Genomic DNA, 23,250 nt, shown 5'->3' on the forward strand with positions numbered 1-23,250 from the left:
TTCTTTGACGTTCCGGCTCTCGACGGACGATGTTTTCTCAGTGCGGTCTGCATGCTAAGTTCGCGGACGCTGTGCTACGCCGACGATATCGCGCTTTATTTTCTTTTTTTTTCTTTCTCTCCGGTTTAGTCTCACAGTGACTTGAACCAAGCGCTGGTGGTGCACCTTCTCGCGCTGCAGGTTTGATTTATTGTACTGAGCCCCTTGAATTCAAAAATCAGGCTTGCGTGTTGTTTACTGTGCAAGACTTCATCTAAATACCTTCAGAGAAGTCAGCTCGTGATTACTTTAGTTTCCTGGATTAAATTTCTTATGCGCATATTATTATTATTATTAATGTTGTTTTTGTTCTTGACTACTCTTTCTAGCGGCAAAATCCCGCGCAAGCGCTGCCCGCTTGACTTCGATTTATTCCCCTGCTGCGTCTGTGTACACGCAACCGAGAGGAATTTAACGTATTTTCAATCAGTCTGCACTTGTTTCTCTGAGCTATCGACGAGTGGGAGCTTACGTTGCCTTCTTGTACAAGCTCTCATTCCTTACTTTTCATTGTTATTATCTTATCCGCCTGAATAATCAATCCATGCATATACGAGAGCACATCGACCCTTCATTTACCTGCGTCTTATATAGTAAGATTTCCCCTTTACGCCGGCTGCGGAAAGTATGCCCCACTCACTCTTCTAAACACGATATCATTCCTGCTTTGCAATGAACTCGAAAAAGATAAGATAGCTAGTAAGTATACTTGCTTCACATATTTTGCTTCATTTCATTCTATAAAATCTTTATTTTTTCTTCTGACATGAACGGTTCTGTTGCTTTTGTATGTGTTTTGTACGTGTTTCCTCTTTCCGTCTTTCTTATGACAGCACAGATATATGCACCATGTCATGGCTCTTTTTCTCACCACCTTTTGCGTGAGGGGCTCCTGTTTAACTTCGTTACCACTTCATTCTATCGCCGAGTATTTTCTGCGCCCAGAAATACGTAGTGCCATACGCTCACGCCGTTTCTCGCCGTTATTTTTTCTTAGTTATTATTTATTGAAATATAGAGTGCGTTCCACTACTCAAGCTGCAGGCTGTTCCTGGGCTAATCAAATAAACACCGGTTATTTTCCTTTTTTTTGCGTGATGTTAGTTATGGAGAACTCGAGAAGCGCTCAACAAGCGTTCACTCACTGGGCATTTACCGTCCGTTCAAAGAATGCACAAAGCGGTCTTGTTGCATCCTCATATTAAGTTCGTGAGAGGAAACGCTGCTAAAAACCTCCCTCCCGCACGTACACTCTATGCCCAGAATATGGATATTTTATAGTGTCCCCTTTTTCATGCACATTCTTGATGCTCCCTGATGAATCAGAAGCTTTTGTCTCCCAGCGATAATGCATTTGAGACTCTGATATGAAATTTATATTTGCGTGTAATTATAAAAGACAAATTGTGTGACAAAGTTCCTCTTTGCTATTCCATCTATGATCGTTTCACATATATCTGTAAGTAGGCATCCTGCGTCTTTCTTTGAATCTCAACATGAAACTCTGGTCAATCTGCTATCGTAAGCGATTTCCAAAGCCTAATGGCGAGCATAATGTGGCTCGGCAGGTTGAGCGCGTCTTCGGATTCAACGTCGTGAACGGTAACGTAAGTATGGAGCAACATAGGTGTGCAACATGAGGGGGACGCAACAGCTGGTATACAGGGCGCCACGACTGCTCTTCATGTAGTGGTCGCTGTCGACTCGCTGGAGCGAAATCGTTGCGCCTTTGTACCGGACGGGTAAGCCTCCTGACCTAGAGCTTGCGGCCACTGCCTTTGTTCGCAAACGCCAACAACGACCGACCCAGCGAAACGACTGCCGCTAATACAATCTGCACAGGTATGACAGCGTTCATATGCCTAGATACTGAAAGCTAAACCATCTGAGAGTTTTAACTCAGTTCAAACGCAGTACCACTTCCATTTCTTCTGGGCTGAGCTGCACTCCAGAAGACAGCTAGTTTTAGCCACCAGACGTGACATCCTACCTCTTAGCGGGGCGCAAGCCTTTTGCTGAGATTTTATCGGCGGATCAAAATGCACAGACGTGCTGTCGTGTTTCGCTGCGCCGCCTTCACAGCTTGTCCTCAAAGCCAGGCCTGTGGAGGCGAGGCGTTCGTATACTGGTCGCCTGCACGCGACTTCCAGGAAGCCCATAGAGGCGCCCAGTGTCCTCGAAGACTCCATGGGCGGCTTCGCGCGTGGGTGTCACACCCGGTTTCTGTATGCGCATTCGTATATGCTGAATTTCAATTCGTGCCCTTGTTTTCCCGCCGTTCAACGAGTCCCCGTTGTGTTTGCCGCGCCGTGCTTCCGAGTGGGGTGCGGGACTCGATAATGTCTGCCGCACTCTCCGAGGCAAGTGTTGGCGGCCAACGGAGCCAGCCACTGAACCGAAACGCCCCTCCCGTAGAGAGCTGTCTCGTATAGCGTCGATCGAGTTGCTTAGGCTATTTAGCGAGCTAGCCCTATTGTTACCGCCGAAGTGCGACGGTGCGTGAGAGCTGCTCCAGAAGCGAGGTGCCCTTGGTCTTCTTCTCAGAGGCAGCGGAGCGCCTCATGCGTACTTCGTGGGCGTTTAACCGCCGTCATTATCATCTCAAGTGCACCTCGCTACGAGCTTTCTTGCTCTGTTTACACATGGCGTGTGAGCAGCTGTCAGCACGCTTCGCGCGCTTTGTTTGCCCACAGCTCTCTATTAGGTACCAATGACGAAAGTCGTTGAGTACTCGTGTCTGAAATTAATGTGATTCACCCTTTATCACGAAGGACAGGTGGCAATATTGGGTTTCAGGGATGAAATGGCTGCTGCTGGTAAAGTGGGATTAAGGATGTTATCGACAGCTCATTTCCTTGCTTACACGTGTGAAAACAGGAATGTCGCCGATGTCAGTGAGGGACCGCTTGCTCTGGAAGTTGTGTCCTTGTGTTCCGAAGGCAGACTTTTGGCAGGACGAATGACACCTTTATTTCTGCCCCTCCTTCAGTGTGGCAGCGCTGCGCAGTGCGTGTCGGGTCACACGCTTCTTTTGTCTTCTCTCCTCCTCGGGTGAAAGTGGCCTCGCCAATCGCTGTCGCCGTTGCCCCGCCGTCGCCGCAGAGGCGGACCGAATCCCGTCGGTCTGCCCGGCCAGCGGCAGCAGCCATCCGGCCTACAGCACCGGCGCTACGGCGGCGAAACCAGTTTGTTTATTGGTGATTGCGATGCGCCGCTTATCCCCCCACCCGGCCCTCCTTGCCCCGGCGCTCTTCCCCCCTGTCACTCGCGGCGGCAGCCCTCGGGGCGGCGGTGTGGCGTAGCCGGCAGCAGCTGCACGCAGCAACCTCACGCCCTGCCAGCCAGCAGCTAGCGCACGTTTCGCTCGCATTCCCACAACGGGACACCGCCGGCGAGCGCGCGGCGGCCTTTGGCAGCTCGCGGCACGCTCCACGAGCCTAGAGGCAGCAACGGCTGCCGTGAGCGACCAGCGGCGGCGGCAGCCCACCGTCATCTCCGCGAACCCACGTGGTCGGGCCGAAAGGCACGCAGCGACGACGTCCTCGACCCCGTAGCGGCCTCGGGCGGATGCCGCCTCGGCATGGCTACCGCCGCGGCGTGCTCCCACCAACGGCCAGCGAAGAAGCCCTGCTGCTGCAGACGTGTGTCGTTCCCCAAGCGTGGATGGGCGCTGCTCGCCCCCCGGTGTCCGACGGTGGCGCGTGTGCGCGTGTTGTGACTGCTGCTGCACCCGCGGAGCAGAGTCCATGTGGTGGTGCGCGTCCTCGTCGTCGTGCGATGAAGGCGACCTGCCCCTGTCCGGCTGCCGGTCGGCGGTGCTCAAAGGAGGCGCCCCGTGGGGATTCCAGCTGGACAGGGCCCCCGGTGGACTGCCCGCCGTCATCGTGTCGCAGGTCAGTGATGCAGCAGCAACGGCCGCCTTCACTTTCGATCGTCGCACTGCGTCGCTGCCTTCGCTGCTTGCCCGCATCAGATGGGTGCAGCAGGGCTGAAAATAGATCAAGTTGGCGAGGGGACACAGAGCTGTGTCCCCCTCTGTGTAGGTTTTTGCTAGCGCTTGAAGTATTCCACAGTTATCAACGGGGTGGATGAGCGTACATTGCGTTCCGGTATACACTAGTGGGAACGTTGTTATTGCACGGGTACTTTCTACTTGTGTACTGAAGGGTGGCGCTGTAGTGAATGTACAGGCTCTGTATGCAGCACTGTCACTTTTGTGATCGTGTCACTTGAGTCGAAGCCGCACTGAAGCAGGCGTGAGTTTCAGCGTGTGAACAGATTTTCTTTCGTTAGCCACCTTTCTGTTATCGTTCCTGCTACCTTTGTTGCTGTTAAGGACCAGGACGAACTTTTGTTCAACTGCGAAGATTCTGATAGAATTCTGTGTAACTTTCGTTTGTATTCACATGGCTGCGATCTGATTAATGTTATGGCCTACGAGTAACAACTCCCATGGTACAAATACACTCCACTTTGGGTATTTCCCTAAATGCATCTATGTTGCATACATGAGTTAAATCGTCGTGATTCAACGATGCGACTAAATAAACACTGAGGTTGTGGCAATTTTTGTCCCTTTTGTTGCGCAACAGCCATCGAAGAAAATCGCTCGAGAAGACTGAGAGTAAAATGTTCTTACTGAAGCATACACACTAGGGCTGTTGAATTAAGGAATTAGCCTTTCGGCTGAGTGATGCTCTCGTAACTGTCCATAATACTCTTGCGTCCGACATTGTCACTGGTTTGAAACATTGCAGGCTTAATAAGGAGTAATTTCTCGCTGGCATCCACCCAAGTGCAGCCATACGGCTACAAAAGAAAAGCTATGCAGTTTCCACAGAAACTTTGCAGTTCATGAAAAATTCGTCCTTGCTTGGGGCGAATTTTTCTTGAACTGCGAAGTTTCTGTGGAAGTTGTATAGCTTGCCCCTGAAGCCGTATGAGTGCGCATGGGTGGATGCCTTGACTAATTATGCTCCCTTTTTAGAAACCTACTCTACCCTGGGGGATTCCCCTAACCGCAGGACAATTACAAGCTTAAGTAGCCCGTCTTTCTGAAGCACACTGTTGAGCATTTGAATCGAACAAGCGTCTCTCGGCCGGTGTCGGTAGCCGGATGCCAGACACAAATAATTATGTTCACAGGTTGACAAGTCTTCGTCTCTGCTTTGGCACCACCGTCTTCCGGCTGAGCGCATGCCAAACGAGCTAGATGCGAACGACACCAAGCTGAGCTATCGACAAGTATCGTATTGGCGCGTCACCAATTCTGAACGGATGTCGGCTTTGTGTACTTTCACATCGCTTGAAAGGTTGTAATAGACATCGACAATGCCATCAATTCAACTAATCAATCATTGGAAAAAATCCACATTATATCCACTCTCTTCTGCACCCTTCTACTCATCACGATGTGCACGCAAAAACGTACTTACTTACACTCAAGCATACTGCAGCCCTAAAGGCCAGAACACACTTGTATCCGTTGGTCACACTGGGCACACTTCTTCCGTTGTACCCTATAAACTCTGGGCCAGCTGCGATGCTCACTGCTCTCGTTGACCGTATAAACATGCCCGACTTGGCACAGCCCGCAGATATACTTCGCATGCCTTGTTTCCACAGACGACACTGCGAATGTGACCTCCACGCAGTTTGGCGTCCTTGGAATGTATCTTTTGAGTCTCGCCAAACACTATTATACCTGGGAACTGTTATATGAACCCTTACCTAAACGCTCTGTAAAAACAAGAAACGAGTGAAATGTAATATATATATTTTTAGTTTTACTGCCGTAGAACTGCCTGGCGTTATTATGCTGACTAGAGCAGCGCCTAATTACTTAATTCCCGCTCCTCTCGTCCCAGCTCGTCGCCGCCAACCGTTCGGTGGCCGAGAGCCGCTCGACGATAAGCGAACAATGCAGTGTTTTTGCGCCACCGGGCTTCCTGCTCGCTCGGCAGTCGCGCAGTGCATACGCTAGACAACACCGCCGAGCGTGCGGCGTCTGTGGCGGCGGCTCATCGCGCCTTCCCCGCATCGCGTGTCACGACCAACAGCTCGCTCGCGCGCGCGTCTTCCTTGTTTTTGTCCCGGGCGACAGGCAACGTGCGGTTGCGTCCACGGCAGCTGAAACGTGCACAACGGCCGAAGCGAACGTGCTTCATTCTTTCTCCTTATTTTCTTAACGACGTCCTTGCTCCAAATGCGGCCGGATTTTCCTTCGCGCGTGTGTGTATATACCGCGCGTATGCGCGCGGGGCTCGTGCACAAGCTGCTGGCGCCGTCGGTCGCTTTCTTTTCTCGGCGCGCTGGTGAATAGGAAAAAAAAACAAAAAATTCAAGAAAGTAGAAAAAAGGAAAGACAAGAAGGCCGCGATGGCTGTTGCCAAGGCGCTGAAATGGTTATGCAAAATTATACAACGCGCCAAATGGACGACGGCTCGCTCTGTTCTTGAGCTCCGTTGTGCGCGGCCGCGCAGTAAATATACCTCCACTCGATCGTTAACTGTAAGGAATCTCTCGGCCGCTGCGCGACAGCGCTTGGATTGCGCGATTTTTTTTGTATACCTCTTGGAATGCTGCGCTCATGCATCACTGTTCGCCTCTTTGTCAAGCGTGTGAGAATTATGCGTTAGTTAATAGGGCTCCCGCTAACTTCAAGAAAAAAAGCAAAAAAGTATGCCACCGTCGCTATCGTGCTAGGGTGATTTTAAGCGTTATCTTAAGAGCACGCAAGTAGATTAACCGAACACGAAGAAGGAGAGCCGAGATGTAAAGCCCTTTGTTGTAAAACTGAATTGCAAGGAGTGATTGCGGGAAAGGACTAGGCAGGGCCACACAGAAAATACAAGCCGTACGTGTGCCATGACTGGTTCTCCGGCAGCCTCTGGGTCGCAGTAAGAGGCAGGCAAGCAATCCGGATAGCAAGGTGAAGGCGTACACTGTGGTTATGAAACCATTCCCTCTCTCTTGCGCCGATATATATGTAGGTATATATATTCCGCCCCGTCGTAATTCTAAACGAGTCCTTCGTTGATTCTGCATTGAATTCAATTCTTTATTTCTGAGAGTAGGAGGCAGGAGTCAAAGCTGCGATATTGCCTTAGGTGGGTCTCAGCCGCTTACATGTTGGCAAGTTAGCGCAGGTCACAAGAAAGCACTAGTACTGCAAGCACAACAAGCCCGAACGACAGTTGATCATTGAGCAAGCGTTGAATTTTAAGCACAATATAATAAATAAAAATATCAGTTACTGAACACTAAACATTACATGGACGTTGAAGCATATTACATACATCACTTAGGAAAGCATGATAAAAACGACCTAATTTCATAATGCGAATTCAAAAAGGACCGACGGATTCTTGCTCCAACTGATTTAATTAGGAAGGTAGGATTGCTTAGAATATTTCGCTTGTGGCGTGAGAACGTTACATGCTCCACCATGTCGGGTGTGACGTACGGATTCATTCTTTTCCAAAGTTGGCAAGTTGCGCTATGAGGTTACCATTGGATTTAACTAAGTATATGTAGCATACCAATGGCCTGTACATTTCAAACACAAGGGATATATTATATCGTAAAATATGCCTTGAGAAAGGTGGCGGTACGGAACACTCGCTCTATATCGCGTTTTATTTTTTTTATTTTTTTTTGGGGGGGGAGGAGATTCTGATTACACAAACCGGTGGCATTAGTCGCGCACCAACGAGGCAGCAGTGTTATATATACTACAGAAGACATGAAGGAATTACTAAGCATAATTTTAACTTTCTCGGGAAGTGCACGCTTCTCTAACATTCCGCAAACGCTTTTGGACACGTATTTATATATAACGATTTCAAGAGATGGGGGAGAGGAGGTGGTTATGAGGAGAGGAGAAGCGCAGTAACTGTCTCACTCACGGTAGACACCTTCGCGGCTTCTGGTTGTCGCAGTTTCCTATGCGCAACATGTGGAATGCGTTCATTTCTTCGCATGCGCTGTATAGGCTTTGTTATTCAAGCGTGTCGTGGTGGAATGCGTTGCATATTTTGTTCCGTATTTTATTATTTATTGCCCAGTCGTCGTACTGCTAACCTCCTGTAAAAGGAAACGGTTGCATCCACAGCAGAACCTTTGAGTTCCCGGGTTCGAACCCGACCGCGGCGGCTGCGTTTTTATGGAGGCAAAACGCTAAGGCGCCCGTGTGCTGTGCGATGTCAGTGCACGTTAAAGATCCCCAGGTGGTCGAAATTATTCCGGAGCCCTCCACTATGGCACCTCTTTCTTCCTCTCTTCTTTCACTCCCTCCTTTATCCCTTCCCTTACGGCGCGGTTCAAGTGTCCGCCGATATGTGAGACAGATACTGCGCCATTTCCTTTCCCCAAAAACCAAGTATTATTATTATTATTATTATTATTATTATTATTATTATTATTATTATTATTATTATTATTATTATTATTATTATTATTATTATTATTATTATTAGAATCTCAAGCCTCGAACGCAGTCGCGACACCTGGTGTAATAGACACGAAGTAAAGGTTTATGTCGAACTCGTGCACATGACCGGCGCTGAGAAGGTGCACACGTGATTGACGTACACGGGCTAGAACGGGTATATGCACAATGAATAGTGCGCAGTGGGTAAGGGAAACTGACTGCCTTAGGCTGTGCTGCATAAGTTGCGAAACAGCGAAAGCAAGCATAAATGTTGTTTTCTTTTTTTTTTAATCCCTGCGCCTTTCGTCCTATACCTTAATCCTTTCCTTCGCGATACGGTCCAGGTGTACACCTGCTGTAAGACTGCTACCGCGACTTCCCTTGTAACTGTTTATAGCTGTTTATAACCCCTACAAATATGCGCACAGAGCGTACGAGAGGCATTTCGAAGCGTTTCGTGGTCTCACCCATGACAATCAAGGTTGCTCGAGGGGTGTGGTCACCTGATCGCGGGGAAGAGCTTCGCGTGGCCGGTGGCGGAACGTGTCCCATAAACAGCTTTCGCTGTAATAAACTATTGTATGTGCATGGCTATACGAGGACCAGCTGGTTAAGTGCTGTGAGGCTGTACAGGCAGCATTTACACACTTACGCAACACGCGCGAATGGCAATAAGACAACTTTGCTGAGAGGAGCTATTCGCTCTTCTTTTACTTACCAAAGCAATCTCTTTGTTGGGGTTTCCTTCGAGACACAGCTTCCTCCATTATGCCTTCGCATCGGCTGATCATGCGAGCGATAATAAACTGTATGGGATATGAATGATTAAGCCAGTTAGGCAATTACGCGTGCGCAAAGGGAGGCGCGCCAAACAAATCAGACTGCGAGGTTTGAGCACAAATAAATTTTTTGCTGTTGGAGAACACTGATCCTCTTTTTGGTACTGGAACGAAGGAGCGCGAAAACACGGAACAGAAAGAAAGAGCACAGACACAGCGCTGTATATGCGTTCTTTCTATCTGTTGTCCCGTGTTTTTGAGGTGTCTCGTTCGTATCACGAACCAACTAGCCCAACAATCGCCCCTTTTGCCTCTTTTTGGTGCGTATATTAAGCAAGCTCAACAATTGCATTGCACACATATTCAACCCCTCTTCCCCAGCCAGCCTCTCAGAGAGTTGCCCATAAGTACTCTTTTGACAGGTTCGGTTTCCTGTTTTGGTCCGAAAAGAATTTCTACTTACTTCTGCTGAGCGGAAGGAGGCGGAGAAGTATAGCAATACATCTACGAAGCTATCTTGTACTAGTATATAGCGAGAGCGGTAAAATCCGTCATCGCGGCACATATTTAACGCCGAACGTCCACGCCCGGATTGCCGCATAATTTCTTGCGAAAAAAACGCACGGCATAAAAAGCTGCTGATACACATTTATGGAGCCATTCAAATGGAAGCCATTCGTATATCTTAGAAGGAAATAGGCGATGAAGAATGCTCGTCTTTCTGCATACGATATCCTTGAATTGTTTTTTTTTTTCGTCCTTTGTTTCCTATCCTTTTTAACATATCCGCCTTTACCAACTCTTATCAAGGGATGCACTCAACAAAAATTTGTTTTTACGGGCAGAGTGCCATTCGGAGAATTTACGATAGCCTTAATAGTTGTAATGAAAAAAAAAATAAACGGAATAAAAGGCTGGCTGGAAGTGCCTTCTTTTGACATCAGTAATGATCGAATCACTTGACCGGTTGGCTCCATTTGCCTTTCTTTGTTCTTTATTGAGTTGGTTCCATTTGCCGGTGGTCCGGCGTCTGTTCCTTCGGTGCCTTCGATCGCGCTCTGCATGCAAATCAGCCGTGCAGGCCGCTTTGATGTCAGTTTTACTGGGCGTTTCATGACCGCAAGAAAATGCACATCTAGAACTGCGAGACGAAGACGACCGATAGTGGGCTCGAGTGAAATCCGATACCCGCATTATTCTGCCGCAGAAAATAAATTCCCGCGTGCCGGGAACTACCGCGTACAGGCAGATAACGCAGTAGTGTCATTCACGCTTGTATTTTTAAACTTCTTTTACGTACATACGTGGAGCTCGTGACTGGCGGCCATTGCGCAAAAGTCGCTCGGCTGCGTAAACGTCATTATCGCTTTCACTTTTACAAACGGAGAGAGATCATTGCGAAAAGCTCTTCATTACGTTGATATACCCGTCCGTCGCTGAACTGTCTCGAGTAGCTTACGCCTGACAACGCCGAAAAAGCGTTTTCTGACTGGAACCTATGCATGTCACAAGGCTTGTCAAGGCCTCGAAATCTTAGCGGTGAAAAAGCGCAGAAACAAGTTTCGTAAGATTTTTATACGGCATCGGAAGGCTGAAAGTTTTGAAGGGTACTTAGTTTGAAGTAGTGTATATAAAGTTGTGCTCAAATGCTATAGAGGAAGAACTGTGCACAATTTTGTTTTTGTGTGTGTACGTTCATGGGAACACCAAGTTGAGAAATATGTTTTTTTTATTAATACTGACGAATCGAATGAACTTTTGGCTAAGATATGTAATGATATAGAGATGGATATATATATTATTGGCTCGTACTAACCTTCGGCTGCCATTTTACTGTATAGGATAGTAATAACAAAGTGAAATGCTACATGGTTTGTTTTCCTTTATTTTTTGTTGTTTTCAATATGCTCTGTTCGAAAGTGGCATAATGTAACAATTCTTCCCATCCAGTTCTATTCCATTCTTTTCATATGCGCAGCATTGAAGACGAAGGTGTGGTTACAGAGCGGGAAAAGAGAAGGAATAATACAATATGTATCGCTTATATTACTAAGAGAATTAAATATATATATATATATATATATATATATATATATATATATATATATATATATATATATATATATATATATATATATATAACGTGGACGACATCGTTACAGTTTCCTGGCGTTCTGAAGTATAGGTTTACAGCCGCCGTCAAAAGTATACCGAGGGGTTTGCTTCTAAGCTGTTTAGTGCAGCTCCCTAGCACATCTAGCAGTCTAAAGCTTGGGAGGATTCAGGACGCGAAGCTGTTCCTATTTCGAGAGAATACGGTCGCTGAGGATGCATAACGAGCCACGCTGCAGGCCTCGCAAGCAAACCTCTTGGGCTGTGTACTTTTGACGGGGGCTGTACATACGTGGCCGCTACTTCAGTGTAAGAGCAAGCGTAGGACAGAGCGTACTCCTTCAGGGTACGCCCCAATCGGTATTTAATAATAATAATAATTGGTTTTTTGGGGGAAAGGAAATGGCGCAGTATCTGTCTCATATATCGTTGGACACCTGAACCGCGCCGTAAGGGAAGGGACAAAGGAGGGAGTGAAAGAAGAAAGGAAGAGATAGGGGCCGTAGTGGAGGGCTCCGGAATAATTTCGACCGCCTGGGGATCTTTAACGTGCACTGACATCGCACAGCACACGGGCACCTTGGCGTTTTTCCTCCATAAAAACGCAGCCGCCGCGGTCGGGTTCGAACCCGGGAACTCCGGATCAGTAGTCGAGCGCTATAACCACTGAGCCACCGCGGCGGGTCCAATCGGTATTTGCAAGAGAGTAAAAAAAGATGCGTTGTACTATAGACGAGGTCAAGTACGGGAGTTCGGTAATTACATGCCAGGAATTCAGGGTTTTTACTTTTGTTTTCGCACGTTTTATTTTATGTGCGAGGCGCTGTGCATCTAGATGCCACAAATTATAACAGGCCAGGCGCAGGTTTATTTCACTGTATACAGCTTCTTGAGCTATGCGTTCCTACGAAGGTCAGTGTCCACCGTACAGCAGCGGCGCGATGGCCTATGCGCGAACCTAAGATTCGTTGCTCCTGCTTTAATGACTGCATTTACGGGAAAGGTGTCCTAACGTGTTTACATAACTGCGAACATCTCTCAAGGTGTGACCTGTATCTTTAAAGACGTACCTTAACACGAATGAAGCCAACAATAACTTAAACCAAGGAAAGCATTGGGGATGTTTCTTTATATATACAGGGTGCTCCACTTAAAACTTTACGTAATTTTTAAAAGTAGGCTTCTTGGATTACAAGAGCGCTTTTTCTCAGAGACAAAATAAGACGTGCTAAGTGGCAGGCTCGTTAACTAATACTGAATGAACTTTTTTACTATCACCGTTGGGCTTCTTAATTATTGAGAAGCGTGTAGCCCACCGTAAGTAATATTCATATCAGTTTTTAAAATTTCGAAAACGCGGCTACCCTCGGCGCTGTGGCCCAAGAAATTTTGACTGTTTCGACGAGTTACGTGCACTGGAGGGGTTGCTTTGCCTGCAAGCTTCTCGAAAGCAATGTATTTTGGCGCGATGTAGGCAAAAGTTGCTGGGCATCAGCGCCGACTGTAACCGCATTTTCTAAATTCTAAAAACTTATATAGATGTTACTTACGGTAGGCTACACGCCTCACAATAATTACGGAACCTAACAGTAATGGTTAAAAAGTTGACTCCAGCCTGCTATTTAGCACCTTTTATCTGTGTTCTGATCTACTACACCGCTGACTGCTATGCCGAAAAATCGCCCTTCAGGAACGCTATTTTTAAATTTGTGTAAAGCCTTAGGTGAAACACCCCATATGCGCACAAGGCCCTCGAAGTTGGCGTTGAATGCCGGAAAATTTGTTATTATAGTTTCTTCTGCTTTCAAATCTGCAATGTATCAGATGTTCCCTGATGTGAAGGATTACATAATACCGAGAAACTCTGAAATTGCAGCAAAATTAAGAACGCCTGCTCTATGCCGTCATGTGGCGCTGTTAGCGGCGGTCTTAGCAATGCTGATGAGACCCCGTCTTTCGTTATGTGTGGCGAAGAATTACGCGATAACTGTACAAGTGAGCTTGTAAACAAATAGAAGCCTTCACTTCATTTTGGTTATCCTAACTTGCTCGGCACGGCGTCTGGAAGGCAATAATTTATTCGTATAGGATCCAAAAATATTTTATACAGCTTCAAGGCGGTGAAACACATCTTTCTTCTCGTCCAGTTTTTGGTGTGACTTTATTCTTTAGCCTCGTGTGCAGAACTCAGTCGCCTCTAACGCGGTCGTATCGCGAGAAAATTGTATCCTCGAAGGCCGTAAGTGACGAATGAGGAAAAAATATAAAAATTCTAGAGACTTGCTGACCTTTTCCTTACACGATATGCGTCGGGTGCTTTAACCTTGCAACGCCCAGCGTATTGCGTGCTCTATATACCTATATGGTACAAATGCCAATACTCCTCATTTCTGCTCACGAAAGGAAATAAATTATCGCAATATTATACAAACCGCATTATTTCTCAAAATTTTACTCAAAATTATGCCCGCAGAGAGAAATGCATAAGACATGCTGCTGCAGGATCACGCACTGTGAAGCCAAAACTTTTTCAGCAAAACAGTTCAAGCCCCGCCGCGGTGGCTCAGTGGTTAGGGCGCTCGACTACTGATCCGGAGTTCCCGGGTTCGAACCCGAGCGCGGCGGATGCGTTTTTATGGAGGAAAAACGCTAAGGGGCCCGTGTGCTGTGCGATGTCAGTGCACGTTAAAGATCCCCATGTGGTCGAAATTATGCCGGAGCCCTCCACTACGGCACCTCTCTCTTCCTTTCTCCTTTCACTCCCTCCTTCATCCCTTCCCTCACGGCGCGGTTTCAGGTGTCCAACGATATATGAGACAGATACTGCGCCAATTCCTTTCCCCCCAAAAACCAATTATTATTATTATTATTAACAGTTCAAAATATCAGCTACATCAGCAGGCGATGGCTTTTTGCTGCTGATTTATTGTACGTGCTTGATTATATGTACAAGGCTCTATCGTTTTTAGACATAGGGAAATCAAAATAATTCACTAAATTTGCTTAAACAATAATACTATTTTTATCAGTAAATGCGCCATTTTTTTTTTACATTTCACGCAAGCAATCACGCACAGCTGATTCTGCGATATTCTGGACTGTTCGATAAAAAGTTAGCGTGTTAACAGGAAAGTTCCGAATCATATTTATGGCTTTATGGGGTTTAACGTCCCAAAGCGACTCAGACTATGAGGGACGGCGTATTGTGGAGGGCTCGAGATAATTTCGACCACCTGTGGTTCTTTAACGTGCACTGACATCGCGCAGTACACGGGACTGTAGCATTTCGCCTCCATCGAAATTCGACCGCCGCGGCCGGGATCGAACCCGCATCTTTCGTGCCGGCAGCTGAGCACCATAACCACTGGGCCACCGCGGCGGCGAATAATATTAGCGTCCAATATCCTTGTAGAAAATCTTTGAATAATGGAAAATTGCGAGATACTGTTATGGAAATATTGAAGGTAATGGTCCATTCCTCCGATGTGTAGCAAAATATTTCTTTTGTACTTTTATCATCTCTCGCATAGAGCAGTTAAGTCTGCCATAGAAAACCAACCGGGAACGCTTTTGACGATGGCAAAAACGTTAATAACAAAAAATGCAAGCCTGTCAAAGGAATATCTGTTGATATATTGATTGTTATAGTGAGAACTTACAATATGTGAAAAAAAATGCGTCCATAAACTTTTTCCCGTTAAAAAATGCTTTTGTCCAGAATTTTTGGGTATGTATAGAGTGCGGCCGACAATCACGCTCATTCTGACGCGCGCGGGTCAACGTCGACGAGCTCCTTTTTATTGCTGGCTCAAATTCGCCTAGTTAACAGCTCGCTCGAGTTTTATGCGCCTGTCATAACTTCCGTGCTTGCTTCCCTGGATGTCGTCACCCCCACGTGATAATATCACGAAGTTGTTGAAAGGGAAAAAAAAGGAGTCACGTGCATAAAAAAACAACAACAAGGATTTGCTGTGGCGAGAGAGGGAGGGTAATTCATCAAACAAGGAGCACACTGAATAGAATAAATACAGAATTATCTAAAAACAAGCACACTCCAAGTTGACGCAACACCTCTCACTTATATCCACTTTTTTTTTTCGTTGCCGAGGCTAGTAATTAGTTGAGAAAAGGAATTGTGACCTTCCAGACGTCATAATTCGACCTATTTTTGCACCCCCCCCCCCCCCCCCCGTTTGATCTTCGTGCTCTGACCCGACCTACTTATTGCTTTACGTGGTCGAAACGGGCGCCCTATCCGGTGAGGCAGTTCAAAAGCGACATCCTCGTGGGCTCAGTCATGTGTAGAAAGTCGCGTATACGCACGGGCCGACGCCGGTAATGCATCTTGTCTCAGCGATGCCCGCTGCTCGAGACATGGCCGATTTCTACGCGATTACTGGAACGGAACGACGCATACGCGCTCGAGACTATTTATAACCAACCTTCGGCTTTGAGGGCGCTCGCTGTCATTTCTGTTCGTTTTTAATTGTTTTTTGTTCACGTATAACCTTTTTGTGTGTGTGTGTTTAAAAGTGCGTGGTTATACGCACCGACGGTCCATATTTCAGAATGCAGTCGGGGCGAGCTCGACGCAGATAAAGCGGAGCTCCGTCCGGGTGTGGAGCTGTATACGCCGGCGCCACGGCGCCACCCTCGGACGATTCATTTCGACGCGGTCTTCCGTTGTCCGCGGCACACGAATTCCGGGAGGCCCCCCCAGCAGACGACGCGGCCGCTCGCGTATACATTATTTTGTTTGCGTCCCGCGCTCCACCGTCGGCCTTGCGCCGTAGGAATGCGCCGTCGCTCGCTTTCCGTTTCGCGACATAAACGGGGCGGCCCCCGGAACCTACTAGTTTCCCTTTCCCTCCTCCTGACTGCTGAAGACCTCCTCGACGTGCCGCATCCCCTCCCTGCTGCACGATGGCGTCGATCGTACGCTACAAAATTGTGCCATATCGGATTGTTGTTGGGCTATTGGAATACGTGCTTAGGGTTACTGTTGCGCTCAGTGACAACGGTCACAGGTGGAACGCCGCCTGTGTCCACTCTACCAAACATGTGTTCATCTCTGCACCAGATTCGTCTTTTTAACCATGCAGCCCCCTATTCTAAACATGTGTTATCTGCACTAGATTCCCCTCTTAACCATGCGGCCCTCTATACCAGCATGAGTTCATCTCTGTGCCAGATTCCTCTTCCTAACCATGCAGTCCAAGCATGTCTTCACTTTTGCGCCAGATTCCTCTTCTTAACCCTGCATTCCTCTGCACCAAGCATGGGTTAACCTCTGCGCCAGATTCCTCTTCTTAACCATGCAGTCCAAGCATGTCTTCGTCTCTGCGCCAGATTCCTCTTCTTAACCAAGCATGTGTTCATCTCTGCGCCAGGTTTTTCTTCTTAACCATGCAGTCCTCTGTACCAAGCATGTGTTCATCTCTGCGCCAGATTCCTCTTCTTAACCATGCAGTCCTCTGTACCAAGCATGTGTTCATCTCTGCGCCAGATTCCTCTTCTTAACCATGCAGTCCTCTGTACCAAGCATGTGTTCATCTCTGCGCCAGATTCCTCTTCTTAACCATGCAGTCCTCTGTACCAAGCATGTGTTCATCTCTGCGCCAGATTCCTCTTCTTAACCATGCAGTCCTCTGTACCAAGCATGTGTTCATCTCTGCGCCAGATTCCTCTTCTTAACCATGCAGTCCTCTGTACCAAGCATGTGTTCATCTCTGCGCCAGATTCCTCTTCTTAACCATGCAGTCCTCTGTACCAAGCATGTGTTCATCTCTGCGCCAGATTCCTCTTCTTAACCATGCAGTCCTCTGTACCAAGCATGTGTTCATTTCTGCGCCAGATTCCTCTTCTTAACCATGCAGTCCTCTGTACCAAGCATGTGTTCATCTCTGCGCCAGATTCCTCTTCTTAACCATGCAGTCCTCTGTACCAAGCATGTGTTCATCTCTGCGCCAGATTCCTCTTTTTAACTATGCAGTCCAAGCATGTCTTCATCTCTGCGCCAGATTCCTCTTCTCAACCATGCAGTCCTCTGTACCAAGCATGTGTTCATCTCTGCGCCAGATTCCTTTTCTCAGCCATGAAGTCCTCTGCACCAGCATATGTGTATCTCTGCCCCAGATTCCTCTTTTCAACCCTACAGTCATCTGTACTAGCATGTGTTCATCTCTGCGCCAGATTCTTCTTCTTAACCATGCGATCCTCTGTATCAAGGATGTCTTCATCTCTGCGCCAGGTTCCTCTTCTTAACCATGCAGTCCAAGCATGTCTTCACCTCTGCTCCAGATTCCTCTTCTTAACCATGCAGTCCTCTGTACCAAGCATGTGTTCATCTCTGCGCCAGATTCCTCTTCTTAACCATGCAGTCCTCTGTACCAAGCATGTGTTCATCTCTGCGCCAGATTCTTCTTCTTAACCATGCAGTCCTCTGTACCAAGCATGTGTTCATCTCTGCGCCAGATTCCTCTTCTTAACCATGCAGTCCTCTGTACCAAGCATGTGTTCATCTCTGCGCCAGATTCCTCTTCTTAACCATGCAGTCCTCTGTACCAAGCATGTGTTCATCTCTGCGCCAGATTCCTCTTCTTAACCATGCAGTCCTCTGTACCAAGCATGTGTTCATCTCTGCGCCAGATTCCTCTTTTCAACCCTACAGTCAGCTGTACTAGCATGTGTTCATCTCTGCGCCATATTCCTCTTCTTAACCATGCAGTCCTCTGTACCAAGCATGTGTTCATCTCTGCGCCAGATTCCTCTTCTTAACCATGCAGTCCTCTGTACCAAGCATGTGTTCATCTCTGCGCCAGATTCCTCTTTTTAACCATGCAGTCCTCTGTACCAAGCATGTGTTCATCTCTGCGCCAGATTCCTTTTCTCAGCCATGAAGTCCTCTGCACCAGCATATGTGTATCTCTGCCCCAGATTCCTCTTTTCAACCCTACAGTCAGCTGTACTAGCATGTGTTCATCTCTGCGCCAGATTCTTCTTCTTAACCATGCTGTCCTCTGTACCAAGCATGTGTTCATCTCTGCGCCAGATTCCTTTTCTCAACCATGAAGTCCTCTGCACCAGCATATGTGTATCTCTGCCCCAGATTCCTCTTTTCAACCCTACAGTCAGCTGTACTAGCATGTGTTCATCTCTGCGCCAGATTCCTCTTCTTAACCATGCAGTCCTCTGTACCAAGCATGTGTTCATCTCTGCGCCAGATTCCTCTTTTTAACCATGCAGTCCTCTGTACCAAGCATGTGTTCATCTCTGCGCCAGATTCCTTTTCTCAACCATGAAGTCCTCTGCACCAGCATATGTGTATCTCTGCCCCAGATTCCTCTTTTCAACCCTACAGTCAGCTGTACTAGCATGTGTTCATCTCTGCGCCAGATTCTTCTTCTTAACCATGCTGTCCTCTGTATCAAGGATGTCTTCATCTCTGCGCCAGGTTCCTCTTCTTAACCACGCAGTCCTCTGTACCAGCATACGTTCATCTCTGCGCCAGATTCCTTTTCTTATCAATGCAGTCCTGTGGGGCCAAGTATGCGTGCATCTTTGGGCCAGATTTCCCTTCGTAAGCATGCAGTGCTCTGTACCAAGCTTGCGTTCGTCTCGTTTTTGTTGCGGAGTTAAATGACCGCTTTGGCTTCGGAAAGCAAGGAGAAAAGAAGAATAGAATCACGGTTGAAGTTCATGTTATAGTTGCTTCTTTTTGCGAATTAAAGACTTCCAAACAGCTCCTTTCAGCGTCACATGCACTTCACGCTGAGTTCGCCAACGGTGTGCAACAAAGGCACTCATTTGGATCAGAACTGTTAAACTAATAAGCTTATCATCTGCAGAAACAGAGTACAGCGAATAAATCTAACTGCATCATCTGAACCATGCCCGTTGAACTCTTTGTTCCTTTGTTTTTTGTTTACATCTTTCTTCACATAGTGAACGTGAACACAAGGCATATGAAGTTTCGTTACAAGCCATGCCTTCGCAATGCATATCTTCCGTTGATGCCTCCTCATCGCAGGCGTCTTCCTTGCTCCTCTTCTGTGTTCAGTTAATTTTAGAATTTTTTCGTGAGCACGATGACTACCAACAAATAGGCGAACTACTTTTCCCTCCTTCGCCTCCCCCCTCCCCCTTCCCTATGCTGTACGCACACATCTGTTGGGGGACCACTGGCAAAAGCAAGGCTGCAGTCGTGACCACTCCTTGACAGCTCAATGGACTGCCCTGCACTGATAACGAGTCAGCCCCTCGCGCCGGCACAGCTTCATTTGCATATCACCGGCCCGATTTCCCCTCTGAATCCGCGTCTACTTAGTTGCGAACCAGCACAAATGCACTGTGGTTAAGCTGATACGGAGCACAGTTTAGGCTTGCACAGCCTATAACTTCTCGCACCTGCACGAGTAAACAGGTGCGGGAGTCGCAAAAAAAAAGAGAAAATAAGGTATGGTTATCCGACGGCAGAATCAGTGTAGGCTCTAACCGACGGCTTGACGCGTCACCCGTGCTTCTACGTTACAAGAGCACAGGGGAGCGGACGCGTTCTAAAGTGTGTCTGACGCAGTTCGACATATGCTAGCAAGCTTTTGTTTCGAGTATGCAATATTTTGATCCAAGAGCAAAGCAAAATTACGAGAAGTTCTGTCCTGGTGCTGTGACAGGTATGATATTGACTCGTGTTTTCATGATATCTCGCGTAAATACGTCATCTCTTTCCTTTTCCTGCTGAGAAAGCAGGGTGGGGTTGGAAAATAGCTGAATGGGCAGTGCTGGTGTTGACTTGCAGCTCTAAGGGCATCGCTTGTCACACTTTTATTTTTCTGGGCTAGAACGCAGTCTAAATTACCCGTAGCTGACTTGCTCATTTTAAGAGCGATTTGCCAGACACGTCTAAAGAGCAACGACAGATCTGGATTTAATGGCAGGATGTAGGGAGGTGGTGACGCCATATAGCCGAGAGGTGTACGTTGGAAAGTGATGTAGATGTGTACATAGTTACCCCAAAGTTTTAAAGCTATGATGCCCCCGGCGCTGAAAATCCGTGGAAAGTGAGGAGGAATCTAGTCTTCACCCTTGAGGACGTTGCTGGCTGCATAGGCGCTGAAATGTCCGACTGTTCGCAAGTTTCACGTATACGGTGTCTTCGCTGCACGGCAGCCTTCAGTATCGCCCGAGAGACGCTACCAGCGTACACCGTACTGCTTGGTCTGGCTTCTCCCTCCAAACTTCTGCTCTATCATTTCAGTTGCGTAGCACGTTTTTCGTATTATTGTGCCTTGGTTGTTTTTTTGACCTTTAGCCACTAGCTGAGACGGGCAATATAATAACCATGTGCGCTTTGAAGCATAGAGTTTGGGCAGAAAACATAAAATCAACCATACATACGCTGCAGCGCTCGAACTCTGCTACCAAAGGCGAGACAAACCTGCACACATTCCGTCCAGATTCTAAGCTCACGAAGGGACGGGTAATCAAGCTTTATATTGGAAAGCCTCTGGCAATGGCTATGATGGTTTGCGGCGCCCATTTCAGACCCAATGGTATTATCTGGAGCACCCCTTGTGAGCAATCATTTTGTGCAAATCGTTTCCAACAAGCGGGGCTCCAAAATAAATAATCGGGGCTGAAATGCGCACTATACAGACTGTCATTGCCAGTTTGCATCTGCTTTGTTGTTACGCCCAGACCAAGGTTCCTTGTGTTACGTATACGCAGCCAAATGCTACGGAGTCTGTGCTGAAGGTGAAAAGCGGGGCCAGTGACCTTGAGCTCGGGGCGTACACGCAGCAACTACGTGCATGAATACGCACTTTGCCACATCTCAAGTGTTGGAGTCTGCGAGTACCTAAGGAGCGGAGAAGAGCTGAAAATTTTCTCGGCATCCATGTTTGCTCTCGGAGGTCCGAAGTCTATAAAGTAAAGAAGAAACCGTGTTTTTAACTCAGATCACGAAACGAGGCTCAGTGGTTATGGCGCTCGACTACTGATCCGGAGTTCCCGGGTTCGAACCCGACCGCGGCGGCTGCGTTTTTATGGAGGAAAAACGCTAAGGCGCCCGTGTGCTGTGCGATGTCAGTGCACGTTAAAGATCCCCAGGTGGTCGAAATTATTCCGGAGCCCTCCACTACGGTACCTAATTCTTCCTTTCTTCTTTCACTCCCTCTCTTATCCCTTCCCTTACGGCGCGGTTCAGGTGTCCAACGATATATGAGACAGATACTGAGCCATTTCCTTTCCCCAAAAAACCAATTATTATTAATTATTATTATATCCATAAGTGCTTGTTTTTCTACAATATTGCTGCGCCCGGTGCAGTCAGTTTTCTGTACTATCTCTCTACCTACATTGTAAATATGATTTGCCCTTGAACGGAGTAAAAAGAGGGTAAATATTCCTGTAGCGCACTTTCTTTTAGAGGCAGGGTATGCTGCCCATGACCCGGTGTGGATTTCGAGCACTAAATACAGTCACTGCTTGCTAATGCAACGGAGGCATATTCACATCCAAAAGCACAGCAATTTGATGCAGTCAGCTATGGAAGGAGGCGCGACACTGGAGACCTTGAGGTTAAAGCATTTGAGGAGATTGAAACCTCGGTTAATTCCTCGGGAACTTCGCATGTTTTGATTAGGGAATCTGTTTCCGTTGCCAGCTGGAAGTACTCCGTATTTTTGGGGATGGAACCCAGGTCTTGGGCAACATACACTGTCTTTTTTGGCAGTGCGCAAGAGGGCCGTTTACTCTAATTGAGGCTGCCATCTGGGCGACTGGGTATTGATTCATGGTTAAAACAGCGCGGAACAGCAAACGACAAACGAAGCTTGTGTTATGTGTGTGTTCCTTCGTTTGTCACAGTGTGCTCTTCCCGCGCTGTTTTAACCATGGACCTCTAACTCCCTTTTTACTCTCTTGTAGGGCATTTCGTGCTTACAGCGTATTGCTGATGTACGAATAACCACAGCAAAATTCCACATGCCAACACAAAGCTCTCCCTGTATTCAAGCGACGTGGCCTGGAGGGCAAAACCGTCCTGACGTCTGAATTTGTCTCGCGCATCTGTCCTGCGTTTACCCGCGGAGCTTGTCGCGCCTGCTTCACCACGCTGTCAGGAGCCGATTGTTTTGCCCTCCGGATCAGCCACACACACCTACTTCGTGCGGTTTCGATCGCACCTGCGATCTCTGTGCTATATGGGTCCTTAGTAAAGTTCTTTTGCTACTACTACTGCACGACCGATACCGTGTATGTTTTTACGCCACAGCGCGCAACATGGTTCGCATCGAAGGCTTCTTCGTCTTTAGGAGGGCAGCATACTCGTTTCAGCTGCTCTAATGGCGAACATGGTTTGCTCGCCCCTCGCGACAGGGCGAGTAAATTGCACGGACGTTGACAGCCAGCTCAGCACAACACAAGGCTGGCGCAGCTACCTGACCATCTCTCCGGCAGCCACACTGGATTATTAATGGCGCCCCTTGTAGCCCGTGAGACTTGCTAGATACTCTGTGTTCTGGGAAATTTTGATCAAACTTGTACTTGACCGCAGTGTGTTATTTCTTTCACAGTAACTGACAGCACGGGGCAGTTTTCTATACCCATGCAGCACTGAAAAGCAGTTGCTTGTCAAGTTTTTAATTTTTAATTTCTTTTAATTGGTTTTGGGGAAAGGAAATGGCGCAGTATCTGTCTCATATATCGTTGTACACCTGAACCGCGCCGTAAGGGAAGGGATAAATGAAGGAGAGAAAGAAGAAAGGAAGAAGGAGGTGCCGTAGTGGAGGACTCCGGAATAATTTCGACCACCTGGGGATCTTTAACGTGCACTGACATCGCACAGCACACGGGCGCCTTAGCGTTTTTCCTCCATAAAGACGCAGCCGC

The 23,250-nt window shown here is 47.5% G+C and overlaps 1 protein-coding gene across 1 annotated transcript in view; it reads left to right on the forward strand.

The window, feature by feature from the left end:
* Positions 1 to 3,346: 3,346 nt before the first annotated feature.
* Positions 3,347 to 23,250, forward strand: part of Shrm (shroom) — a 484,278-nt gene continuing 464,374 nt past the window's right edge. Inside the window, exon 1 of the mRNA XM_077662860.1 lies at positions 3,347 to 3,985. Coding sequence (XP_077518986.1) covers positions 3,786 to 3,985 — 200 coding nt within the window. The 5' untranslated portion in view covers positions 3,347 to 3,785. The remainder of the gene's footprint in view (positions 3,986 to 23,250) is intronic.

This window comes from Amblyomma americanum, chromosome 4, assembly GCF_052857255.1.
Source record: "Amblyomma americanum isolate KBUSLIRL-KWMA chromosome 4, ASM5285725v1, whole genome shotgun sequence".
NCBI classification, from domain to species: domain Eukaryota; kingdom Metazoa; phylum Arthropoda; class Arachnida; order Ixodida; family Ixodidae; genus Amblyomma; species Amblyomma americanum.